General features: G+C 35.9%; 1 protein-coding gene across 3 annotated transcripts in view; it reads right to left on the reverse strand.

The window, feature by feature from the left end:
• The window catches only part of VAMP4 (vesicle-associated membrane protein 4), a 41,582-nt gene that overhangs the window by 3,771 nt on the left and 17,731 nt on the right, over positions 1-20,080 (reverse strand). For 2 of the 3 annotated variants that reach the window (XR_001004071.1, XM_011962298.1), the window contains exons 4-7: positions 14,594-14,644; positions 5,736-5,836; positions 4,699-4,778; positions 1,061-1,112 (exon numbers count right to left, since the gene is read on the reverse strand). Coding sequence is in view for 2 of the 3 variants with exons in the window: in XM_011962298.1 (XP_011817688.1) it covers positions 1,061-1,112; positions 4,699-4,778; positions 5,736-5,836; positions 14,594-14,644 (284 nt within the window). In the remaining variant the exon portion in view is untranslated. The remainder of the gene's footprint in view (positions 1-1,060; positions 1,113-4,698; positions 4,779-5,735; positions 5,837-14,593; positions 14,645-20,080) is intronic. The other variant, XM_011962299.1, reaches the window with a different exon arrangement.

The raw sequence follows: 20,080 nt of genomic DNA on the forward strand, positions 1-20,080 counted from the left end.
AGTTTGCCTACTGTGTATTTTCTCCAGGAAGACATATCACAGCTCTCTTGTACTGAGCAACACTAGAGAACACTTCAGCACTGAAATCACCAGTGAAAAGCACGACAATGCAGAAAATGTGGTACTAAATAGACTACAAAAAGAACATGTTTATGTTATGAGTGCTGAAATAAAAAGGCAGAGATGGCTTTGTTTAACCTCAGCTAGGGATGTGTGGGTTGGGGGACTTAAATTTTTTGTTACTCTGAACATGTTTGTAAATGACTGTGAAAGCACCATGAGTACTGATTTTGGGGTTACAAATAATTTTACCTGGTAAGTGGATTTGCAAACACAGAATCTATGAATAATGAGGATTGACTGTATTTCTTTGTAACAAAACATTTTTTCTGTTTTAAAAAAATAACAGCATAATATAATTTTTCAAATGATTATTTTTAGATACTTTCCAAATCTTCATAAAACCTCTGTAACCACAGGTAGAGAGGCCTTGAAGAAAAAGAGATATTTAAAATGATCTGATTTTCAAAAGAACATTAAGGGAAAAAGGAAGGCAAGGAGTCATGCTTTAATGATAGAAATTATGCTCAACTGCAGAACCAAACAAAAACCAAACAAAAATCATCTGGAGGATGCATTTGGATGTATCCTTCCAAAACAATATTACAAGATGCAAACTGCCATTCCTGAGAGTTAATAATAAATAGAACATGAGTATTTCAGACCTTAGTGTAACAGGAACCAGAGTTGGCCTGGAACAAATCACTTAGCCCTGGATTTGGGGGTAAGAGTTGGGGGCAGAACAGGAGTTCCCTTTGAGAATCTGATAAAGATATAGACTCTCCATAAAAATGTACATATACATAGTCACATAAAATTTCACATATTACTTAAGAGCATTTTCAGAGATCGACAGATTCTAAGAGCTCCTGAGACAGGTCAGAAGTCATTACTCAATCCTGACTTCAGACATGCTAGGTCAACTGAAAATAAAAAGGGAATTAAAATGAACTCTAAAACAAATGATACCCTAAGAAGTAATAATCCAATAAATACTTACTGATAATCACTAGCAAAAGGACAGCAGCAACCAAAGCCATGATGGCTTTTATCTACAACACACAAAAGGGCATTATAAAGATATTAATATTTGACTTGTTAATAAAGTCAAGACTATTTTTTGTTCTATTTACTGTATCATACTAAATCATCTCAATAAATAGGCACATTTTTTGAAATGTCTTCACATTTTTTCCCATATGAATTTGCTGGCTATTTTTCATTCTTTGGGAAACAATCAGAGTTCCCCAAATTTGAGGTGTTTTTCTTTACTGGATTTTGTTGGTCAAAAGCTGTACTGCAGAGAAAACAGTAACAATCAAAGCCTTCATGGGCTTGAACCTCTATGATTTGATGCACTTATTACTAATGTGAGACCAGAGAAAATATACAGTATTTTAGCAACTCTGTTCAAGTGTCAAGATATGATGAATAACATAGGCCATGCAATTCAAATGGTTCAATACACATAAAGTAGCAGTTTATAGCAGTTTTTTTCAAAGTAAATGAGAATTCTGTTAGTTTTTTCTCCCCTTACTTTCTTCTTGGCATTTTTATCTCCATTTTGAGGAACATATTTTAGATTATTTATGAATAGCCTCATTTAATAAGCAACTTTGCCTAAGAGCATTCTGTGTCAGTTTTGTAGTTAACAAACCTTAAGGTCAGTTCTTGGTCAGCTCCTTAATATGTTATAACAAAGTGACCCAAAGAATATATGGAAGATTTGTAATCTGGATGCCAGTGCCTATTACAATTATTATGATAACAAAAAATGTAGAAAGAGAATCAGAATGGATTGGAGATAGGAGCTGTATTTTTAGTAGGTGTCTGGGTCCACATTATACAATAAACTAAAGTACTTTAATCCGTTTTTATTAATCTGAAACATTTCTAAAATAATTTGGAATTTCTACAGTTTTTCAACCTTGCCTAAAATGTACATTAATTTGCCCTGTTAAATGTGTGTTCGGCTTTACTTAAGATTTGAATGAGAACATCAATATCAATTTAAAAACACCTCAATGAATAGTCTTCTTCCTTGGGTTTCTAACACTGCGCAGAAAATGTTTACAATTGCAAATGGCAGTATTGCATTCATGCAAGTCCAAAGCTCATGAACAAAAATCTGTATGGCATTAAACATATAAGAGCTTCACAACCCCCCAGATACATTAAAAGAGGTGTTAGCGATTCTCTTTCCCCACCCATGGATAATTTTATTAATTCATTTATTTTTAAATCCAGGTATATTGAGACACACTTTACACAGAATAAAACTTATCCTCTAAAAGTACTTTTGATAGGTTTTGACAAATATATCCAGCTGTTAATAGGCATGAGCACCATCAAATATAGGACATTTCCACCACCACCCTCAACAAGTTTCCTCATGACCTGTTGTCAGTCTCCAACCGTACCACATTCCCCTTAGCCACTGGAAACCCCTGATCTGTGTTCTGCCCTTATATCCTTTTTCTTAAAACTCTTCCAAAATTACTCATTATGGAAGTCAATCTAGAAAATGGCAGGCACAGGGAGGCTGCCCCAGATGAACACTAGCACAATGAAGTATTGATGGGGTACAGTAAAATTGAAGGAAGCTAAGCATTAGAAAATAATAAATGAAGAATACTTGCTACTGTAAATGGTCTTTGTTATGTTATGGAACAATGGTTTTCATTACATGGTCAATGCTATTCATGGTCTCCAGAGGTCCTCAAGGTGATGACTATTTAAAAATATAACTCAATGTTTTTTCCTCCTCAAAAGCACACTATTCCTCTGACCCAAACCCCATAAAGTACAAAGCAAACATTTTTAGAAATGGTTAAAAAAAAAGTTAGGCAAAATGTTCATTATGACCATCTTTTTTGTGGATACATGAATGGGGTACATGAGTTTGGCGGAGAGAAGGGGTGAATGGTTCATGGACCTTTTGTTTTTCCAAATTAGCCCACAGAATAGAAAATTTCTATAGATATAGAAGCTTTAGGCCAGGTGTGGTGGCTCATGCCTGTAATCCAGCACTTCGGGAGGCTGAGGTGGGCAGATTGTTTGAGGCCAGAAGTTCAAGACCAGCCTGGCCAACACAGTGAAACCCCGTCTCTACTAAAAATACAAAAATTAGCCAGGTGTGGTGGCACATGTCTGTAATCCCAGCTACTCGGGAGGCCAAGGCAGGAGAATTGCTTGAACTTGGGCTACTTGTGAGGCTGAGGCATGAGAATCACTTGAACTTGGGAGGCCGAGGTTGCAGTGAGCCGAGATTGCACCACTGCATTCCAGCTTGGGAGACACATCAAGACTGCCTCAAAAAAAAAAAAAAAAAAAAAAGAAGAAGAAGAAAAAGACTTTAAATAAATTCATTCTTTAAAGAATAAGTAATTTAGAATAGAAAATTTAAATTCTGAACAAGGGGAGAAATGAAACAGTTTGTTTCTTTCCCCAGTTCCACTTCTGAAAGTAGGACGATTCAATAGGTAGACAGATAAAAATCAATAAATCCAAGGTAACTCTTGGAAAAAATCCTTAGCATATGGCTAAGTCAGGTTTAGAAAGTTATTGCTGGCTGGCACAGTAGCTCACGCCTGTAATTCCAGCACTTTGGAAGGTCGAGGCAGGCGGATCACCTGAGGTCGGGAGTTCGAGACCAGCTTGATCAACATGGAGAAACCCCGTCTCTACTAAAAAAAACAAACAACAACAACAAACAAAATTAGCCAGGTGTGGTGGTACAAGCCTGTTAATCCAAGCTACTCGGGAGGCTGAGGCAGGAGAATCGCTTGAACCCTGGAGGTGGAGATTGCACTCCAGCCTGGGCAACAAGATCAAAACTCTATCTCAAAAAAAAAAAATAAAGAAAGAAAAGAAAGTTATTGCTAAACTTGAAAATGAGAGACTAAAAACAGTTCTTGTCTAAATTTTTAACAAAGCCAAAAATTATACCTAGAATCAGAAAAAAAGAAAAGATTTGCTTATATAACATGAAAAACATTTTCTGTTAACGATTAGTAGCCACAGTTGATTTAAGAAGTAAATGTATTTCTATACAATGTTTTGGAGGAGTATATTAGTATGTAGTGATTCTCAATGTTTTCCTTGTTAAAAATGTTAAAAATTTCCTTTACTTTTTATTTTTCTGGAATAATGAGGGAAGTGGAGTTTTTTCTTAACTCCATTTGCCTTAACAGATTCGGATATGTAAGTTGCTGTTATTTTTTCCCCTTTCAACTAAAAGTCATATTTTTCTCTAGCTCCCACTTTATTTTTTTGATATCTCTATATAATGCTAGAGGCTGCTCCAAAAAAGTACTAACAGTAAATTTCAAGAAAAAAATGTATATTTGTTAGAAGTTAATAAGTCTAGAAGTAGCCAAATATTAATAAAATGTGGATTACTCTCATGAAAAAAAATCTATGAATTCAAACATCCTTTTAGGCATACTGATTTATTTAGTTATCCCTATCCCAAAAGCAATTAAGTTCACAAGTATTCACTGAATTTCTACCATGTCTCAGGACAGTTATAGGCCCTGTTCTCACAGAGGTTATGCTCTAGAGGCCCTTTCTTCTTCATGTGTTTAAATACCACTTCAGATGCTGACCAATCTATCCAGGAGCTTCTGATTTACTTACTTTGCATCCGCGCCACCACATTTGCCTTCGAAGTTGTTTGGATCTGTTGCTAAAAGCTGTTGCATTATCCGATAAGCTTTCTATATCACATAGAGGATGGAGAGAAGGATTAAACGACATAACAGGATTCTTTTATCTAGTCACACAAAGATAAGAAAATATTAATTTCTACTTCTGCAAATTTATTCCCTTTTAAGCATGAAAACAACATTCTCCCTTTTTTCCACCCACAAACTCTGGCATTCTACATTATAAAACAAAAACAAAAACAAAAAGTAAAAAACAGCTTGCAGATCAGTTTGCTCAATCCTTTTTTATTATAAAATTAAGAAAAGTCTTTTTAGGGCCTTAATGTTTATAAATAAGCTTAGGAATTCTAGTAAGAAAATACTCTTTAAAAATTCAAACGCTTGGCACACCTCTAGAAAAAAAATTATGTGTAGAGAAGTTAGCTTTTTAGAAGATATCAAAAGTGACTGATTTTAAAGGAAAACATACATTTTAAAAGTGACTAAGCGAGGTTGTCTTTTTTTTAAGCCTGTCAAAGATTAATCAGGTATTCAGCCATTCACCATTCAAACAATATTTGAGTGCCAAGTACATGCCAGGTATAGGTATATAGGTTATAGGTGTAATGACTGAAAGCAAAGAAAGGTGACTAAGTTACCAAATGAAACATAAAATAAAAATAGCAGATAAGTTTGAAACAAGTGTTGAAAAGTGAGTAGGTCTTTCGGCCCTGAGATCGTGAGAAACACAAAGTTCATCAACATCAAAGTGCAAAGGAAAAAACAGCTCTACTCTTCACTCTTCAAAAATGAAATTTTAAATTCTTCATTCTCCACTGAACAATTAAAAAATAATGTAGCAATAAGATGACTCAAAGTAAAGGAGTTAAAATTAAACCATTAAAATCATACACTTAAGAACCAAATACCAGTTTCCTAAGCCAAGATTTGTAAATGCTGGCTAGATAAGTAGAAGAAAAAAACTAGCAAACAGATTAGTAATATCAAGAAATACATGAAAATCTGTACCTGATTTGTCCTGTAGTTCATCTAGTCTCTCCCCTCTCTCAATTACCTTTGTAATATTTTCTTGCATGACATCAATAACTTCATCCACTTGATTCTGAACACTAGTTTAAAAAAGTTAAACAATTATTTATCCTCCTTTTGAGAATACTTACAATTTTTGAAACTTTCATTAGACATAATAAAGAATAGCAAATTCTCGGAGAATTATTCAACTATTAAATTTAAATTTAGGACTTTATAGCAATGTTCTTCCATTTGTGGACTTCAGTACTCAGATAATGAAAGACAATATGATATAAATTAAAGTAATATTTAAAGATAGCTTACTTTTAGTCCTGCTTCTGACTTGCAACCCATAAGCAAGTTAAATGTACTGTCAGCATGCTCATTAAGTGCAGAATTTAAACAGCTTCACTAAAAATAATCAGTTTTTCTTTTCAACAGGCTATTGAGGCAGCACAGACACTGCTGCACCCTACTTTTGCTATACATTTCATACATGAAGGCTAACAAAGGAGGTATGTTAACATACTTTTTAACATACCTTTTGCTCAGGTACGGTAAAGGCTTATGAAACATACCTAGTTTCCAGAATGGAAATGTAGGGCATATTCTAAGAGATACTGATGCTCAATGGGTAGAATTCTTCACTGCTCATCAGATTTTTCTTAAACAGGGTATAAGATAACTGGGGACACCTGGGAACATTTTGAAGAACCCACCAGGAAGCAAAAAGGAAAAAACTGTTTTCTGTTTTTCGATTGTTTGTTCATCCTTTATATTAGATGATGGGGGTCTGTTTTAACCAAATTTCAGGCTGTTCAGTAAAGACTTAACCTAAACTTAAAACTGTAATAACTGTCCTCAGCTATCCACTCTCATTCAGGAGTTAACTCCAGAGTACACAAACATGGACATGTTTAATTATTTTAAGTGTCTTATTCTCCTCTGTGGCTCTAACCACAAGACAAAAAGTTATCTTAAATTAGTTTATGAAATAAGTCACAACAATGAAATATTTAAAAGGAGAAATAAAGCAAATCTATGGTCCTCACAACTAAACACTGTTTAAAGTGCATTGGATTACTTACTGCAGACATGTGCTGCATAACATTTTGGTCAATGATAAAGCACATTTACAACAGTGGTCCCATAACTTATAATACCATATTTTTACTGCATGTTTTCTACGTTTAGATAAGTTTAGACACACAGATACTTACCATTGTGTTATAATTACCTACAGTATTGAGTGCAGTCACACGCTGTATGGGTTTGTAGCCTAGGAGCTACAGGCTATACCATATAACCTAGGTGTGTAGTAGACTACACCCTGTAGGTTTGTGTTAAGTACTCTATGATGTTAACACAATGAAACTGCCTAATGATGCATGTCTCCAAACGTAGCCTGTCATTAAGGGTCCATGATGGTTGTAAACATTAAATGTATAAATATTTAAATAAATGAAGATATGCAATTGTGTTTCTAGTTGGAAAGGAAGAAGTGTGTAGGGGGCTTTAACAATTTTTTACAATACACAGATATGGTCTCCGCCCTCTACCCCACACAAGTCCCCAAACTAATGTAGTAAGTGAGGAGTGAGGCACGGTCATGTTTAATTTTGAAAGAGCTAGTTCTTTAAAAAATTTGCTATAAAAACAAAATGAAGGCCCATTTAGACATAGGTGGATTCAGAAGTACTCTCAGATTCAAGTAGCAATTACTAAGCTTGATGACAGTAACCTCCATCCCAGGTTAAAAGCATTATGTACATCCACTGATTACCCACACATAAACTTTAAGATTTTTCACAGCATCCCAGAGTTCTGTGCTTCCCACACATTATTCCACTGGAGGATATAAGACTGAAGCTCAACCAAGTTGGGCATGCAGAGTTCTCTTCTGTCCAAACAGATCTGAAAGAACCCCTAAATCTCTAAGACATCTTGTTGCAACTCCCAATCCCCTAAGTAGACAGTTAAAGGTGTTCATCCTATTTAAGAACAATGGCACAAATACACAACTAATTAATTTATTCAACAAATAATGAGAACCTACTATGTACTGTTTTAGGTACTGAGGAAATAACATTGAACAAAACAGACAAGTAATCCCAGCCCTTATGGAACATATGTTTGAATGTATGTTGAATGCACTGTATTAACCTTATAGCTGTGAAACAGCGTGCTCTACCCCATTACTCTATCTTTATTTATAGCATGTAAGCAAATATAAAGTGATAGTAATTGTACCTATTTACTTATTTACATGCTTATTTTCTGCCTCTCCCCACCAGAAGGTAAGCTCAATGAATGCAGTGACCTTGTCTATTTTGTTCACTTTTGTAAGTCCAGTACCTATAGTGGTGCATGGGGCATAGTGGCCATTCAATAAATATTTGCTGAATAAATGAATAATTTGAGTATAAATCCTATAAAGCATATCCAGCTACTTGAGGAGGAGATATAAAGCAGTGAGTGTAGAGACCTCCATTTAACTACAAACAAAAGTAAAGCTACTGTTCATCAAGGATCAATTTTGAAATTCCCAGCTAGTTTTTATGTCATATGCAAATGATGATAATTAATGGCTTAAAGTAGGGTGCTATGGCAGGACAGGAATGGACAAAATGTACTAAGGCTCCTACACATGATCAGATTATAGCTATTATGGATATTAATATACATATACTATATATACTTTTAGACGAGATTGGGTGCGTTCAGGGTGGTATGGCCATAGACATTATATATACTTTTAAAATGAAAACAAAAAGCTAATAAAATAGCTATGGTCCCAGAATCTCTTTAAAGGCCAGGCCTGGTGATTCATGCCTGTAATCTCAACACTTCCGCAAGGCGGAAGGATCCCCTGAGCCTGGGAGTTTGAGACCAGACTAGGCAACACAGTGAGCCCCCATCTTTACAAAAAAATTTAAAAATAAGCTGCTTATGGTGGCATGTGCCTGTGGTCCCAGCCACTTGGGAGGCTGGGGTGGGAGATTTCCTTGAGTCCAGGAGGTTGAGGTGCAGTGAACTGTGACTGCACCACTGCACTTCAGCCTGAGCAACAGAGTGAGACCTGTCTCAAAGGAAAAAAACAAAACAAAACAAAACAAAACAAAACAAAAAAACCCCAAAAGGATCCTTTAAGGATAACATTCCATGGATACAGGCAGATTAATTGGGACAGAATCCATAAAATTCCAGATTCTTACTAGAGTATCATAAACCTACACGTATTCCCTCAACAACATGGCACACATGTAATAAATCACTATTGATAATGGAAACCCCGAATATTTTAATTTTTCTGCTACATGATTAGTGAGTTATTGCTGCTTTGTCCTTCACACATTACTATCTGCTGGTGTAACACTCTGAATCCAGCTACTGTGTAACTTTCACTCAATGATGAAAAATCTCATGACTGTTTTCTGTGTGTCAGGATGTTTCCCCACCCAGAACACAATTTTTGTAGAATAAAGAAAATGATCTGCTTATTTACTTTAATATGGAGATAGTTTGGTTTACAAAGCAAGTGATAACATACTTCCCCATGATCTTTTACATTTTCAAAATAGTTATAGTCCTTTGATTTCTATTTGTATTTCACATTGGTCTTGTCCCCATTGTTTACTAGAAATGCCTTAAAAACAGAGACTGACCCACTTATCCTTTTATTTCCCAGGTCATGTGAAATGTGGCTGGTACAAGGTAAGCATTTAACAAACATTTTCAAATCTGAGTTAAATATATCATTCATTCAAAAAACATTTATTAAAAAGTTATGGCTAGGTGTGGTGGCTCAGGGCTATAATTTCCCAGCACTTCAGGAGGCTGAGGCGGGAGGATCGCTTGAGCCCAGGAGTTTGAGATCAGCCTCGCCAACATGTCAAAACCCTGTCTCTACAAAAAATACAAAATTAGCTGAGCATAGTGGTATGTGCCTGGAGTCTCAGCTACTCAGGAAGCTGAGGTGGGAGGATCCTCCTCCGGGAGGCGGAGGTTGCAGTGAGCCAAGATTGTACTATTGCACTCCAGCCTGGGTGACAAGACTGAGAACCTGTGTCTAAGAATAAAAAAAAAGTTATTATTATGCTATTCATCAAGGTTACCATCATGAAGGTTATGAGCCTGGTATTTAGAAAGATTATACTCCAGTCGGGAAAACTGATATCCATGATTATACTACCATGTGTTAAGGGATATAATAGAAGGAAGCCCATAGTATCTGACATGTAGCCTGGATGAATTCAGCCTGGACCAGAGATGACATCTAGACCCCTGTGCTGAGTTTTGAGGAGTCAAGAGTTAATCAGGCAGAGTAAAAGAGGCAGTGGATGGTGAGAAGGTTCTAGGATAAGGAAATATATGTAAGAGGAGGCAATATTTTAAGAACTAGGAGATTAACTTGATGTGAATGAAGGAATTGGGAAGAGTAGATAACTCCTAGATTTATAATTTGAGCAATTAAGTGGTAGTAGACGATGGCTATAAACTAAAATAAAAAATTAACAATGCAAAGGAAAAAGTAGTTTGTGAAGGAAGGGTGGAGATTTTTATATCATGGCCAGTCAAAGGCGATTCATATGAGATAATAAAAGACATGAGAGAGAATATAATGAGGAAAAGACATTTTCTTTTTTTTTTTTTTTTTTTTTTGAGGCGGAGTCTCACTCTGTCGACCGGACTGGAGTGCAGTGGCCGGATCTCAGCTCACTGCAAGCTCCGCCTCCTGGGTTTACGCCATTCTCCTGCCTCAGCCTCCCGAGTAGCTGGGACTACAGGCGCCCGCCACCTCGCCCGGCTAGTTTTTGTATTTTTAGTAGAGACGGGGTTTCACCGTGTTAGCCAGGATGGTCTCGATCTCCTGACCTCGTGATCCACCCGTCTCGGCCTCCCAAAGTGCTGGGATTACAGGCTTGAGCCACCGCGCCCGGCCTGAAAAGACATTTTCAATACTGTTTTCCATCCTTTTAAGAGTCCGAGAGCACCTGCGTTTCTGAAATGGCTCTATTCTAATTACCAACAGAGAAGCTGTATGGTATAGTGTAGAACCCCTGGGTTCTGTATTCAGACAAACCTGGGTTTGCAGTACAACTTTATCACTTACTACGTATGTGACTTTGGAATTCACCCTGCAAGTCTGTTTTAGTCTCACGTTTTCTCACCTTTAAAATGAAGCTGATAAGCTCTACTTTATTTGTGAGAATTAAATGAGATAGTGTTTTTCAAACACTTAGCATAGTGCCTAACACATAGCACATACTTGATAAATATCAGTGCTCTTCGGTTAAGAAACAAATTTACGCTCTGCAATACGCACCCCTTATTTTATAAAGAAAACACTGGCCAGGTGTTTTTGGCCCATGCCTGCAATCCAGCATTTTGGGAGACTGAAGTGGGAGGATCACTTGAGCCCAGGAGTTCGAGACCAGTCCGGGCAACGTAGGGAAACCCCGTCTCTATAAAAAATTAGCCAAGCGTGGTGGCATGTGCCTGAAGTTTCCAGTTACTCAGGAGTTGAGGTGGAAGGATCAATTGAGCCCAGGGTTTCAAGGCTGCAGTGAGCTGTGATTGTGCCACTGCATTCCAGCCTGGGTGACAGAGCAAAACCCTGTTTCAAAAAACAGACAAAGTGAAAAACCCCTGAAATAAAATATTCGTTTTCATAGTTAATATCCCCATCTTCTGGTCTTTTAAGGTACTGCTGACAAAAGAAATTTTAAAGTTAAGCTATATTTTTTGCAACTACATATGGCTGTTACACCATGGAACATTCCCTGGGATGTGGGGGAGGGAATCTCATAAAAGTTAAGCTGGTCTGACCAAGGCTATAATGAGGAGATTCCCTACCCCTAACACAGAATGTCTACAATTCACTAGAGTGGCATTTATAATGCTACTGTTTAATTTAAAGGCAAAGGAAATGTAATCCTGCTAAAAGTTCCTGCCTGCTTATATAAATGAAATCTTAACATCCCTACTCAGGAATGCTGACTCCATTCCTTTGGAGCTGGTATTTCCAGGTGGTCCATCTCCATACTTTATGCTTGAACAAACTCTCTTTAAAAACAAAACAAAATTTAAAAAGCAAACGAAACATTTCAAGGAGAAGCATAAATTTTATGTAGACGTGAATATTTAAAAATTTTCCTCAAAAAGAGTCTTTCCTAAGAAGTGATGTCAAGTATTTTTTGTAGGATTAATCTGTTAACAACACTAATAAATGTGGCCAACCAAGTTCAAAGAAAGCAACGATGTTGCTAATCTATGCAGTAGAAAACATTCTGTATTGAAATGTTATAAATTAAGTGGTGATAACAGCTTAACTAAAGAAACTGACCAGTGCTAGCAATTTTGTGTACTAAAATAATGCCAGGGATTTGTCCTTGGGTAAATTGTGTGGCAAGTTGTGCTCCTCCATCTTGGGCACACTAGTGAGTCATGTCCTGCTTAGATAAGCATTGATCAAGGTTTAATGCATGCTTGATGAATGACCTTATTCTAATTAAATCCAGCAAGCTTTCAGCTCTAGAGTAAAAACACAAATATACTTAACAATCCCTTACTAGTCTAAATTTCTGTGATCACCAAAGTTATTGTGATATTAATAGTGTAATACATAAATATACATATACAAATTCATGTGTGTATGTTTGGCATTTACTAACATAGACATATATTCTTTAATGCCTACTCTGTACAACTGGTTGTGGTTTGGGGATTCAGCTGGAAAATCATACTCAAAAGACCCCAACTGGCAACATTCCTTACTAGGTTCACTCTTCAGAAGGATATCAGACAGGAAACAGAGCATACTGGCAGGACAAAAAATAGGTGTGTCATCAGTGGAGCCTTCTTCTCCAGTGGCAGCTTAGGTAAAAGGTAACATGTGAGTCGATATAGAAGTCACTCTGGCTCAGTGGGGAAGAATGGCTCAGTCATTACACATTGGCATCCACATATGCCATAGAGGCTTGAACTACAGCTAATTTGAGTCTTGGTAGAATGCTTGTGATCTCCCTGGAACATGAGAGAATGAGAGGCTCATGAGGTCTTCTTCCATCCACCTCCCTGTTTCCCTTATGAGACTATCAAAAGGCAGTTTCTCATCACCTCCCAGGTTCTGATGAGGTATAAACTTTCTGCAGGCTCTACGTGCAGACTATAAAAACCACAGTTTATAAATAGCTCCTTTGCAATAGAGTATCCCACAATTTGTACTGCAGCCATTGACCACCCACCCCTCTTTTTTTAAGAGAAGAGGGTCTCAGTTTGTTGCTCAGGCTGGTCTCAAAACTTTTGGCTTCCAGCAATCCTCTTTTGAAGGAGAATTCCAAAGTGCTGTGATTACAGGCGTGAAACACTGCACCCAGCTGTATCATTATTTTTGGTGCGTGGGACAATGACCTTGAGAGCTACTAACTTTGGCTACTCTTCCTTTTACTATATAAGTAATAAGTTGCATCTAAAAGTGGCTTGTTACTTCTTTAGTCAAATCAGAGACTTGAAACAGTACAGATTCTCTCTTCTACTGGCCTTGAAGAAGCACCATGAAATCTATAGCTGCAGAAAAAAAATTCTCACAACTACCTGAGTTGGTCATACCTGGTGATACCCTGATTGCCATCTAGTTAAATCTGAGCAAAAGGCTCACCTAAGAAGTGCCTGAATTCCTGACCCAAGGAAACTGTGAGGTGATAAATGTGTGTTGTTTTAAGCTGCTAAATTTATGGCAATTTGTTACCTGGCAATAGAAAACTAATACATCCAGTCTAGTACTTGTAATCATCTGTTGGTTCTTTGGTTCCATATCTCAAAATCCATTAGTTAGAATTAGGCTAAGTATGGAAATACTTCTTCATGCCAACAGCTACCTGAGTAAAGCCCAAGTATTTCACCAATAACTAGATACACCATTATAGAACCCTTCCCACAATGTGCCATCTATACCCAGACTTAGGGTAGTGACTATTATGCCTCCTTAGGTCTTGAACCTGGGCCATGCAGTTCACCTTCCACAGTTAGTCTTTATAGCTTGGTCAGTTTCCAGAGCCTTCCCTCAAGTGACTCACTGCTCTTTCCATTCCTTCTCCCATCCTGTCAGGACTCATATCTTTCCAACATGAGATACATTGATTATAGCATATTATCTCCATCTATCACCAAATAATATATACCTCAAAGGTTTTAAACTGCAAATTAATTAGCCATAAAACTTAGTTCAATATATAGGTTACAATAAATAAGAGATATGAAAAAATTCTGGAAGTAGATAAAAACATGCAGTAGATCAACAAATTAAATCTATTATATTACCTTTATCATCATTCTGAAAATAGGAATCAAGCTATGGATTTAAAAACAAAATAGACCTTCAGACTATGCTAAATAAATGGATTTGACATAAGGTAATCAAGTCATAAAAAACCCCAACAATCCTGCATTTCTTTGGCTATATTTCTGAGAAAATAAAAAGAATTTGGATTTTATAACCCAGCAGTTATAGTTAGTCTATAAAATAAAATGAATTAGGTTTTTATAACCCAGCAGTTGTATTTAGTCTTATCAGGGGTCAACAACTTTTTCTGTAAAGGACCAGACACTCAGCAGATATTTTAGATTTTGTGGGCCATAAAATCTGCCACAGACTTGTCACAACTACTCAACTTTGCCATTGTAGCTTGACAGTACCTATTGATAATATGAAAACAAATGGGCATAACTATGTTCCAATAAAACTTTATTTACAAAAACAGGCTGCAGCCAAATTTGGCTCACAGGCTGCAGTTTGCCAATCTCTAGTCTACACAGAAATATGATTATCATTTAAACAAATGAACAAAACTTACTGCTTAATTTTATCATTTCTAGGTCCAAATCTTGGTCCAGATGGTCCCCTTCTGAAAACAAGTGCATACCAAGTACATATTAGTAGTGATAGGGTTAAAACAAAACAAAAAAAAAGAGAAAGTATACACAAATGCAAACAATCAAGCTGAACTCTAAACATGGATCAGTTATTTATCATAAGGGACCACATTTTACTGATACTGGTAAAACTGAATAATAGGTAATCATGTCTTTACTTCATTGGTACTTATTACTAGCCACAATTAAGCTAATTCTTCTGAATGTTAAAACTTTCAGAGAAATTAGGGTTTATATTATGTTATATAACAAAGTTACACAGAGTTTGTTCTGATCATTAAACTCTGAAATATCCTAACTACTTAACTGCTAGTGAATATTAATATCTTTATGGTCAACTGTAGAACTAAAAGCACAATTCACCTTGAATTTAGACTATAATGAAATGAGGAAACTACGAAGTGAAATGCTGATTGACAAAGATGGATATAGAGAAAAACTCATTCAAAACACTAACAATTTTAAGTATGTTTTTGATTACTCATCTTAAACTTATCAACATAGCAAAAGGGAAATGCAAGATATTAAGAAAATACTAACATTACTCAGATTATTATCTCCTTATTGTAGTTGAACGTATATCACACCCTAACCAATCCATTTTAATATTCTTGAAATAACATTTGGTTAAAGTAATTATGATTCTTCTGGAGATAGAGAATAAGATATAAACTACAAAACTCAAAAGAAACTAGGTTCTTAAATTTCTAGACATGGCAATTTCTAAAGGAGGTGAAAAAATACGGCAATTGATAAAAAAATTTTGAAAACAAAATAAAACTGTTTACTGAAACTTATTTAACATAATGTATAAGTGTGAATATATCATCTTGCCTTAGTTCCTCTAAGCTTTTTCCTTAAAGTCTTTTAAGCTCCAGCGAAGCCTCAGAATACTGGAACAGTATTCCATTCCAAAAGGATGTTAAACATTGAATTTCATAGAGAAAACTAATATTCTGAACCAGAGGCCATTCCTAAAAACTAGGCAAGAACTTACAAGAGCTGGTCAACCGAAAAACAAAGAAAAGCAGTTATTAAATGAGGAAACTATATATAAAGTGAAATAGAATCTGAAAATTATTGAATTAAAATTATCCCACTACAGGTTAAAAAAAAAAAAGCAGCAGCTATGTCTGTTTCATCTATCAAGTAACATGAGACTTCAAAATACTTATAGAAAAAACACAAAATCAAAAGCTGGTTCTTTGAAAATTAAAACTTGATAAACTTCTAGTCAGACTGATTAGGAAAAAAAGAGAGAAGGCATAAATTAGTAATAGGAATGGAAGAGGGAACATCACTACAGACAAATGTACCATGGTTATATAAGATTTATTAACAGAAGCTAAGTGAAGGGTAGATAGGAACTCTCTATACTATCTGTGCAACTCTTCTGTGGATCTAAAATTACTTTAAAAAAATCCCCCAAAGAAAATTCCAGGACTAGATTTGTTCAGTCATGAATTCTACCAAACATTTAATGAAGAAAAAATACGAATTCTATGCAAACTCTTCTGAAAAACTAAAAAAGACAGAACCTTCCCAACTCATTATCCCGGGGCTAGTATGAATCTACCAAGAAAACCAGATAAAGACACAACAAGAAAAAGATATAACTATCAACCAACCAATATCTCCTAATGAACACAGATGCAAAAATTCTTAAACTCTTAACAAATTGATTCCAACAATGTTTTAAAAGAATGATACATGATGACCAAGTACGGTTTACATCAGAAATGCAACAATTGTTTAAAATTTCAAAATCAACATAATTCACCACATTCACAGACAAAAAAACCAAAAAACATATGATCATCTCAATATATACAAAATAAATGCTTGACAAAATCCAACATCAGCTAATGATACAAACTTTTCACAAACTAGGAATAGAAGGAAACATCCTCAATCTGATAAATCTACAAACAACAATAACAACATACAATGAAAATGAAACATAATATGAAAGATGAATGCTTCCCCTAAAGGAGATCAGGAACAAAGCAAGGACATTCACTCTCACCATCTATACCCAATATTGTACTGGATGTTCTAGTCAGAGCAATAAGGTAATAAAAAATAAAAGGCAAACATAGACAAGGAGGAAATAAAACTGTCTTTATTTGCAGAAAGTATAATTGTTCTATGTAGAAAATCCAATAGGATCTATAAAAACACTACTAAAACTACTAAGGGGTTTTGGCAAGATTGTAGAATACAAGGTTAATTTACAAAAATGATATTTATACTAGCAATGAGTACGACATTTTAAAATTTTGAAACACCATCTGAAATGCCATTTTTAGTAGCATCAGAAATTATGAAAATCAATGTGCAAAAATCACAAACATTCCTATACACCAATAACAAACAAACAGAGAGCCAAATCATGAGTGAACTCCCATTCACAATTGCTTCAAAGAGAATAAAATACCTAGGAATCCAACTTAAAAGGGATGTGAAGGACCTCTTCAAGGAGAACTACAAACCACTGCTCAATGAAATAAAAGAGGACACAAACAAATGGAAGAACATTCCATACTCATGGATAGGAAGAATCAATATTGTGAAAATGGCCATACTGCCCAAGGTAATTTATAGATTCAATGCCATCCCCATCAAGCTACCAATGACTTTCTTCACAGAATTGGGAAAAACTACTTTAAAGTTCCTATGGAACCAAAAAAGAGCCCGCATTGCCAAGACAATCCTAAGCCAAAAGAACAAAGCTGGAGGCATCATGCTACCTGACTTCAAACTATGCTACAAGGCTACAGTAACCAAAACAGCATGGTACTGGTACCAAAACAGAGATGTATACCAATGGAACAGAATAGAGCCCTCGGAAACAATACCACACATCTACAACTATCTGCTCTTTGACAAATCTGACAAAAACAAGAAATGGGGAAAGGATTCCCTATTTAAAAAATGGTGCTGGGAAAACTGGCTAGCCATATGTAGAAAGCTGAAACTGGATCCCTTCCTTACACCTTATACAAAAATTAACTCAAGATGGATTAAAGACTTAAATGGTAGACCTAAAACCATAAAAACCCTAGAAGAAAACCTAGGCAATACCATTAAGGACATAGGCATGGGCAAGGACTTCATGACTAAAACACCAAAAGCAATGGCAACAAAAGCCAAAATAGGCAAATGGGATCTAATTAAACTAAAGAGCTTCTGCACAGCAAAAGAAAGTACCATCAGAATGAACAGGCAACCTACAGAATGGGAGAAAATTTTTACAATCTACCTATCTGACAAAGGGCTAATATCCAGAACCTACAAAGAACTCAAACAAATTTACAAAAAAAAAATCAAACAACCCCATCAAAAAGTGAGCAAAAGATATGAACAGACACTTCTCAAAAGAAGACATTTATGCAGCCAACAGAGACATGAAAAAATGCTTATCATCACTGGTCATCAGAGAAATGCAAATCAAAACCACAATGAGATACCATCTCACACCAGTTAGAATGGCAATCATTAAAAAGTCAGGAAACAACAGTTGCTGGAGAGGATATGGAGAAACAGGAACACTTTTACACTGCTGCTGGGACTGTAAACTAGTTCAACCATTGTGGAAGACAGTGTGGTAATTCCTCAAGGATCTAGAACTAGAAATATCATTTGACCCAGCCATCCTCTTACTGAGCATATACCCAAAGGATTATAAATCATGCTGCTACAAAGACACATGTACATGTATGTTTATTGCGGCACTATTCACAATAGCAAAGACTTGGAACCAACCCAAATGTCCATCAATGATAGACTGGATTAAGGAAATGTGGCACATATACACCATGGAATACTATGCAGCCATAAAAAAGGATGAGTTCATGTCCTTTGTAAGCACATGGATGAAACTGGAAACCATCATTCTGAGCAAACTATCGCAAGGACAGAAAACCAAACACCGTATGTTCTCACTCATAGGTGGGAATTGAACAGTAAGAACACCTGGACACGGGGAGGGGGGAACATCATGCACTGGGACCTGTCTTGAGGTGGGGAGGGGGGGAGGGATAGCATTAGGAGATATACCTAATGTAAATGACGAGTTAACAGGTGCAGCACACCAACATGGCACATCTATACATACGTAACAAACCTGCACATTGTGCACATGTACCCTAGAACTTAAAGTATAATAATAAAAAATAATAAAAAAAAGAAAATACTTAAGGATCAATTTGACAAAGAAAAAAAATACAACATCTGGACACTGAAAACAACAAAACACTGCTGGAAGAAATTACCCAAATAAATAAAAAGATATACCATTTTCATGGGCCTGAAAACCAAATATTAAAATGTGAATTATCCCCAAACTGATCTAGAGGTTCAATACAATCTCAACCAAAATTCCAGCAGGCTTGCTGGAAACTGACAAGATGATTCTAAAATTTATATGAAAATGCTTAGCGCTTCCAATAGCCGAAAGAACTTTGAAAAGGCAATGCAAAGTTGAAGGATATAAACTATACTACCTCACAACTTACTATAAAGTTGCAGTACTCAAGATAGTGATTACTATGGTATTGATGTAAGAAAGATATAGAGTCCAGAAATAGAGCCACACATATATGGTCAATAAATTTTTATTGTGGTAAATATATATAACATATATTTACTATTTTAACTATTTTTAAGCATACAGTTCTGTGGCATTAACTAATTCACTTAATGAACTATCATCACCATTCATCTCTAGAACTTTTTCATCTTGCAAAACTGAAACTCTGTCCCCTAACTTGCCATTCTCTTCTCCTCAAAGGCCCTGACAAACACCATTCTATTTTGTGTTTCTATGAATTTGATTACTCTAGGTACCTCATATAAGTAGAATCATGCAGTATTTTTCCTTTTATGACTGGTTTCTTTTACTTAGCATACAGTCTTCAAGGTTCATCCATGTTTTAGCATATGTCAGAATTTCCTTCCAAACTTTTTAAGGCTGAATAAATTCCATGTAGGTATTCAACATTGAGTTCCTGGGTGTAGAGGCTTGTGCTATTAATTCTAGCTACTCTGGTAGGGGAATTGAGGCACAAGAATCACTTGAAGTCAGGAGTTCAAGACCACCCTGGCCAACATAATGAGACCCTGTCTCAGTCAGTCAATCAGTCAGCAAACAATTTAAAAAAATTAAAAAAACTGAGTTCCCTTTTGAGAGGTAGCTATTGCTCTAATCTAAGGCTGTGCACCACAAGTAGCATTGTAGGCAATTCGCATGACTCTATAGAAATCTTGTCACCCATAATGCCACACATCAACAGCCATCTGATCTTTGACAAACCTGATAAAAACAAGAAATGGGGAAAGGATTCCCTATTTAATAAATGGTGCTGGGAAAACTGGCTAGCCATAAGTAGAAAGCTGAAACTGGATCC

Source organism: Colobus angolensis, unplaced genomic scaffold (assembly GCF_000951035.1).
Source record: "Colobus angolensis palliatus isolate OR3802 unplaced genomic scaffold, Cang.pa_1.0 Scaffold59, whole genome shotgun sequence".
In the NCBI taxonomy this organism is placed as follows: Eukaryota; Metazoa; Chordata; class Mammalia; order Primates; family Cercopithecidae; genus Colobus; species Colobus angolensis.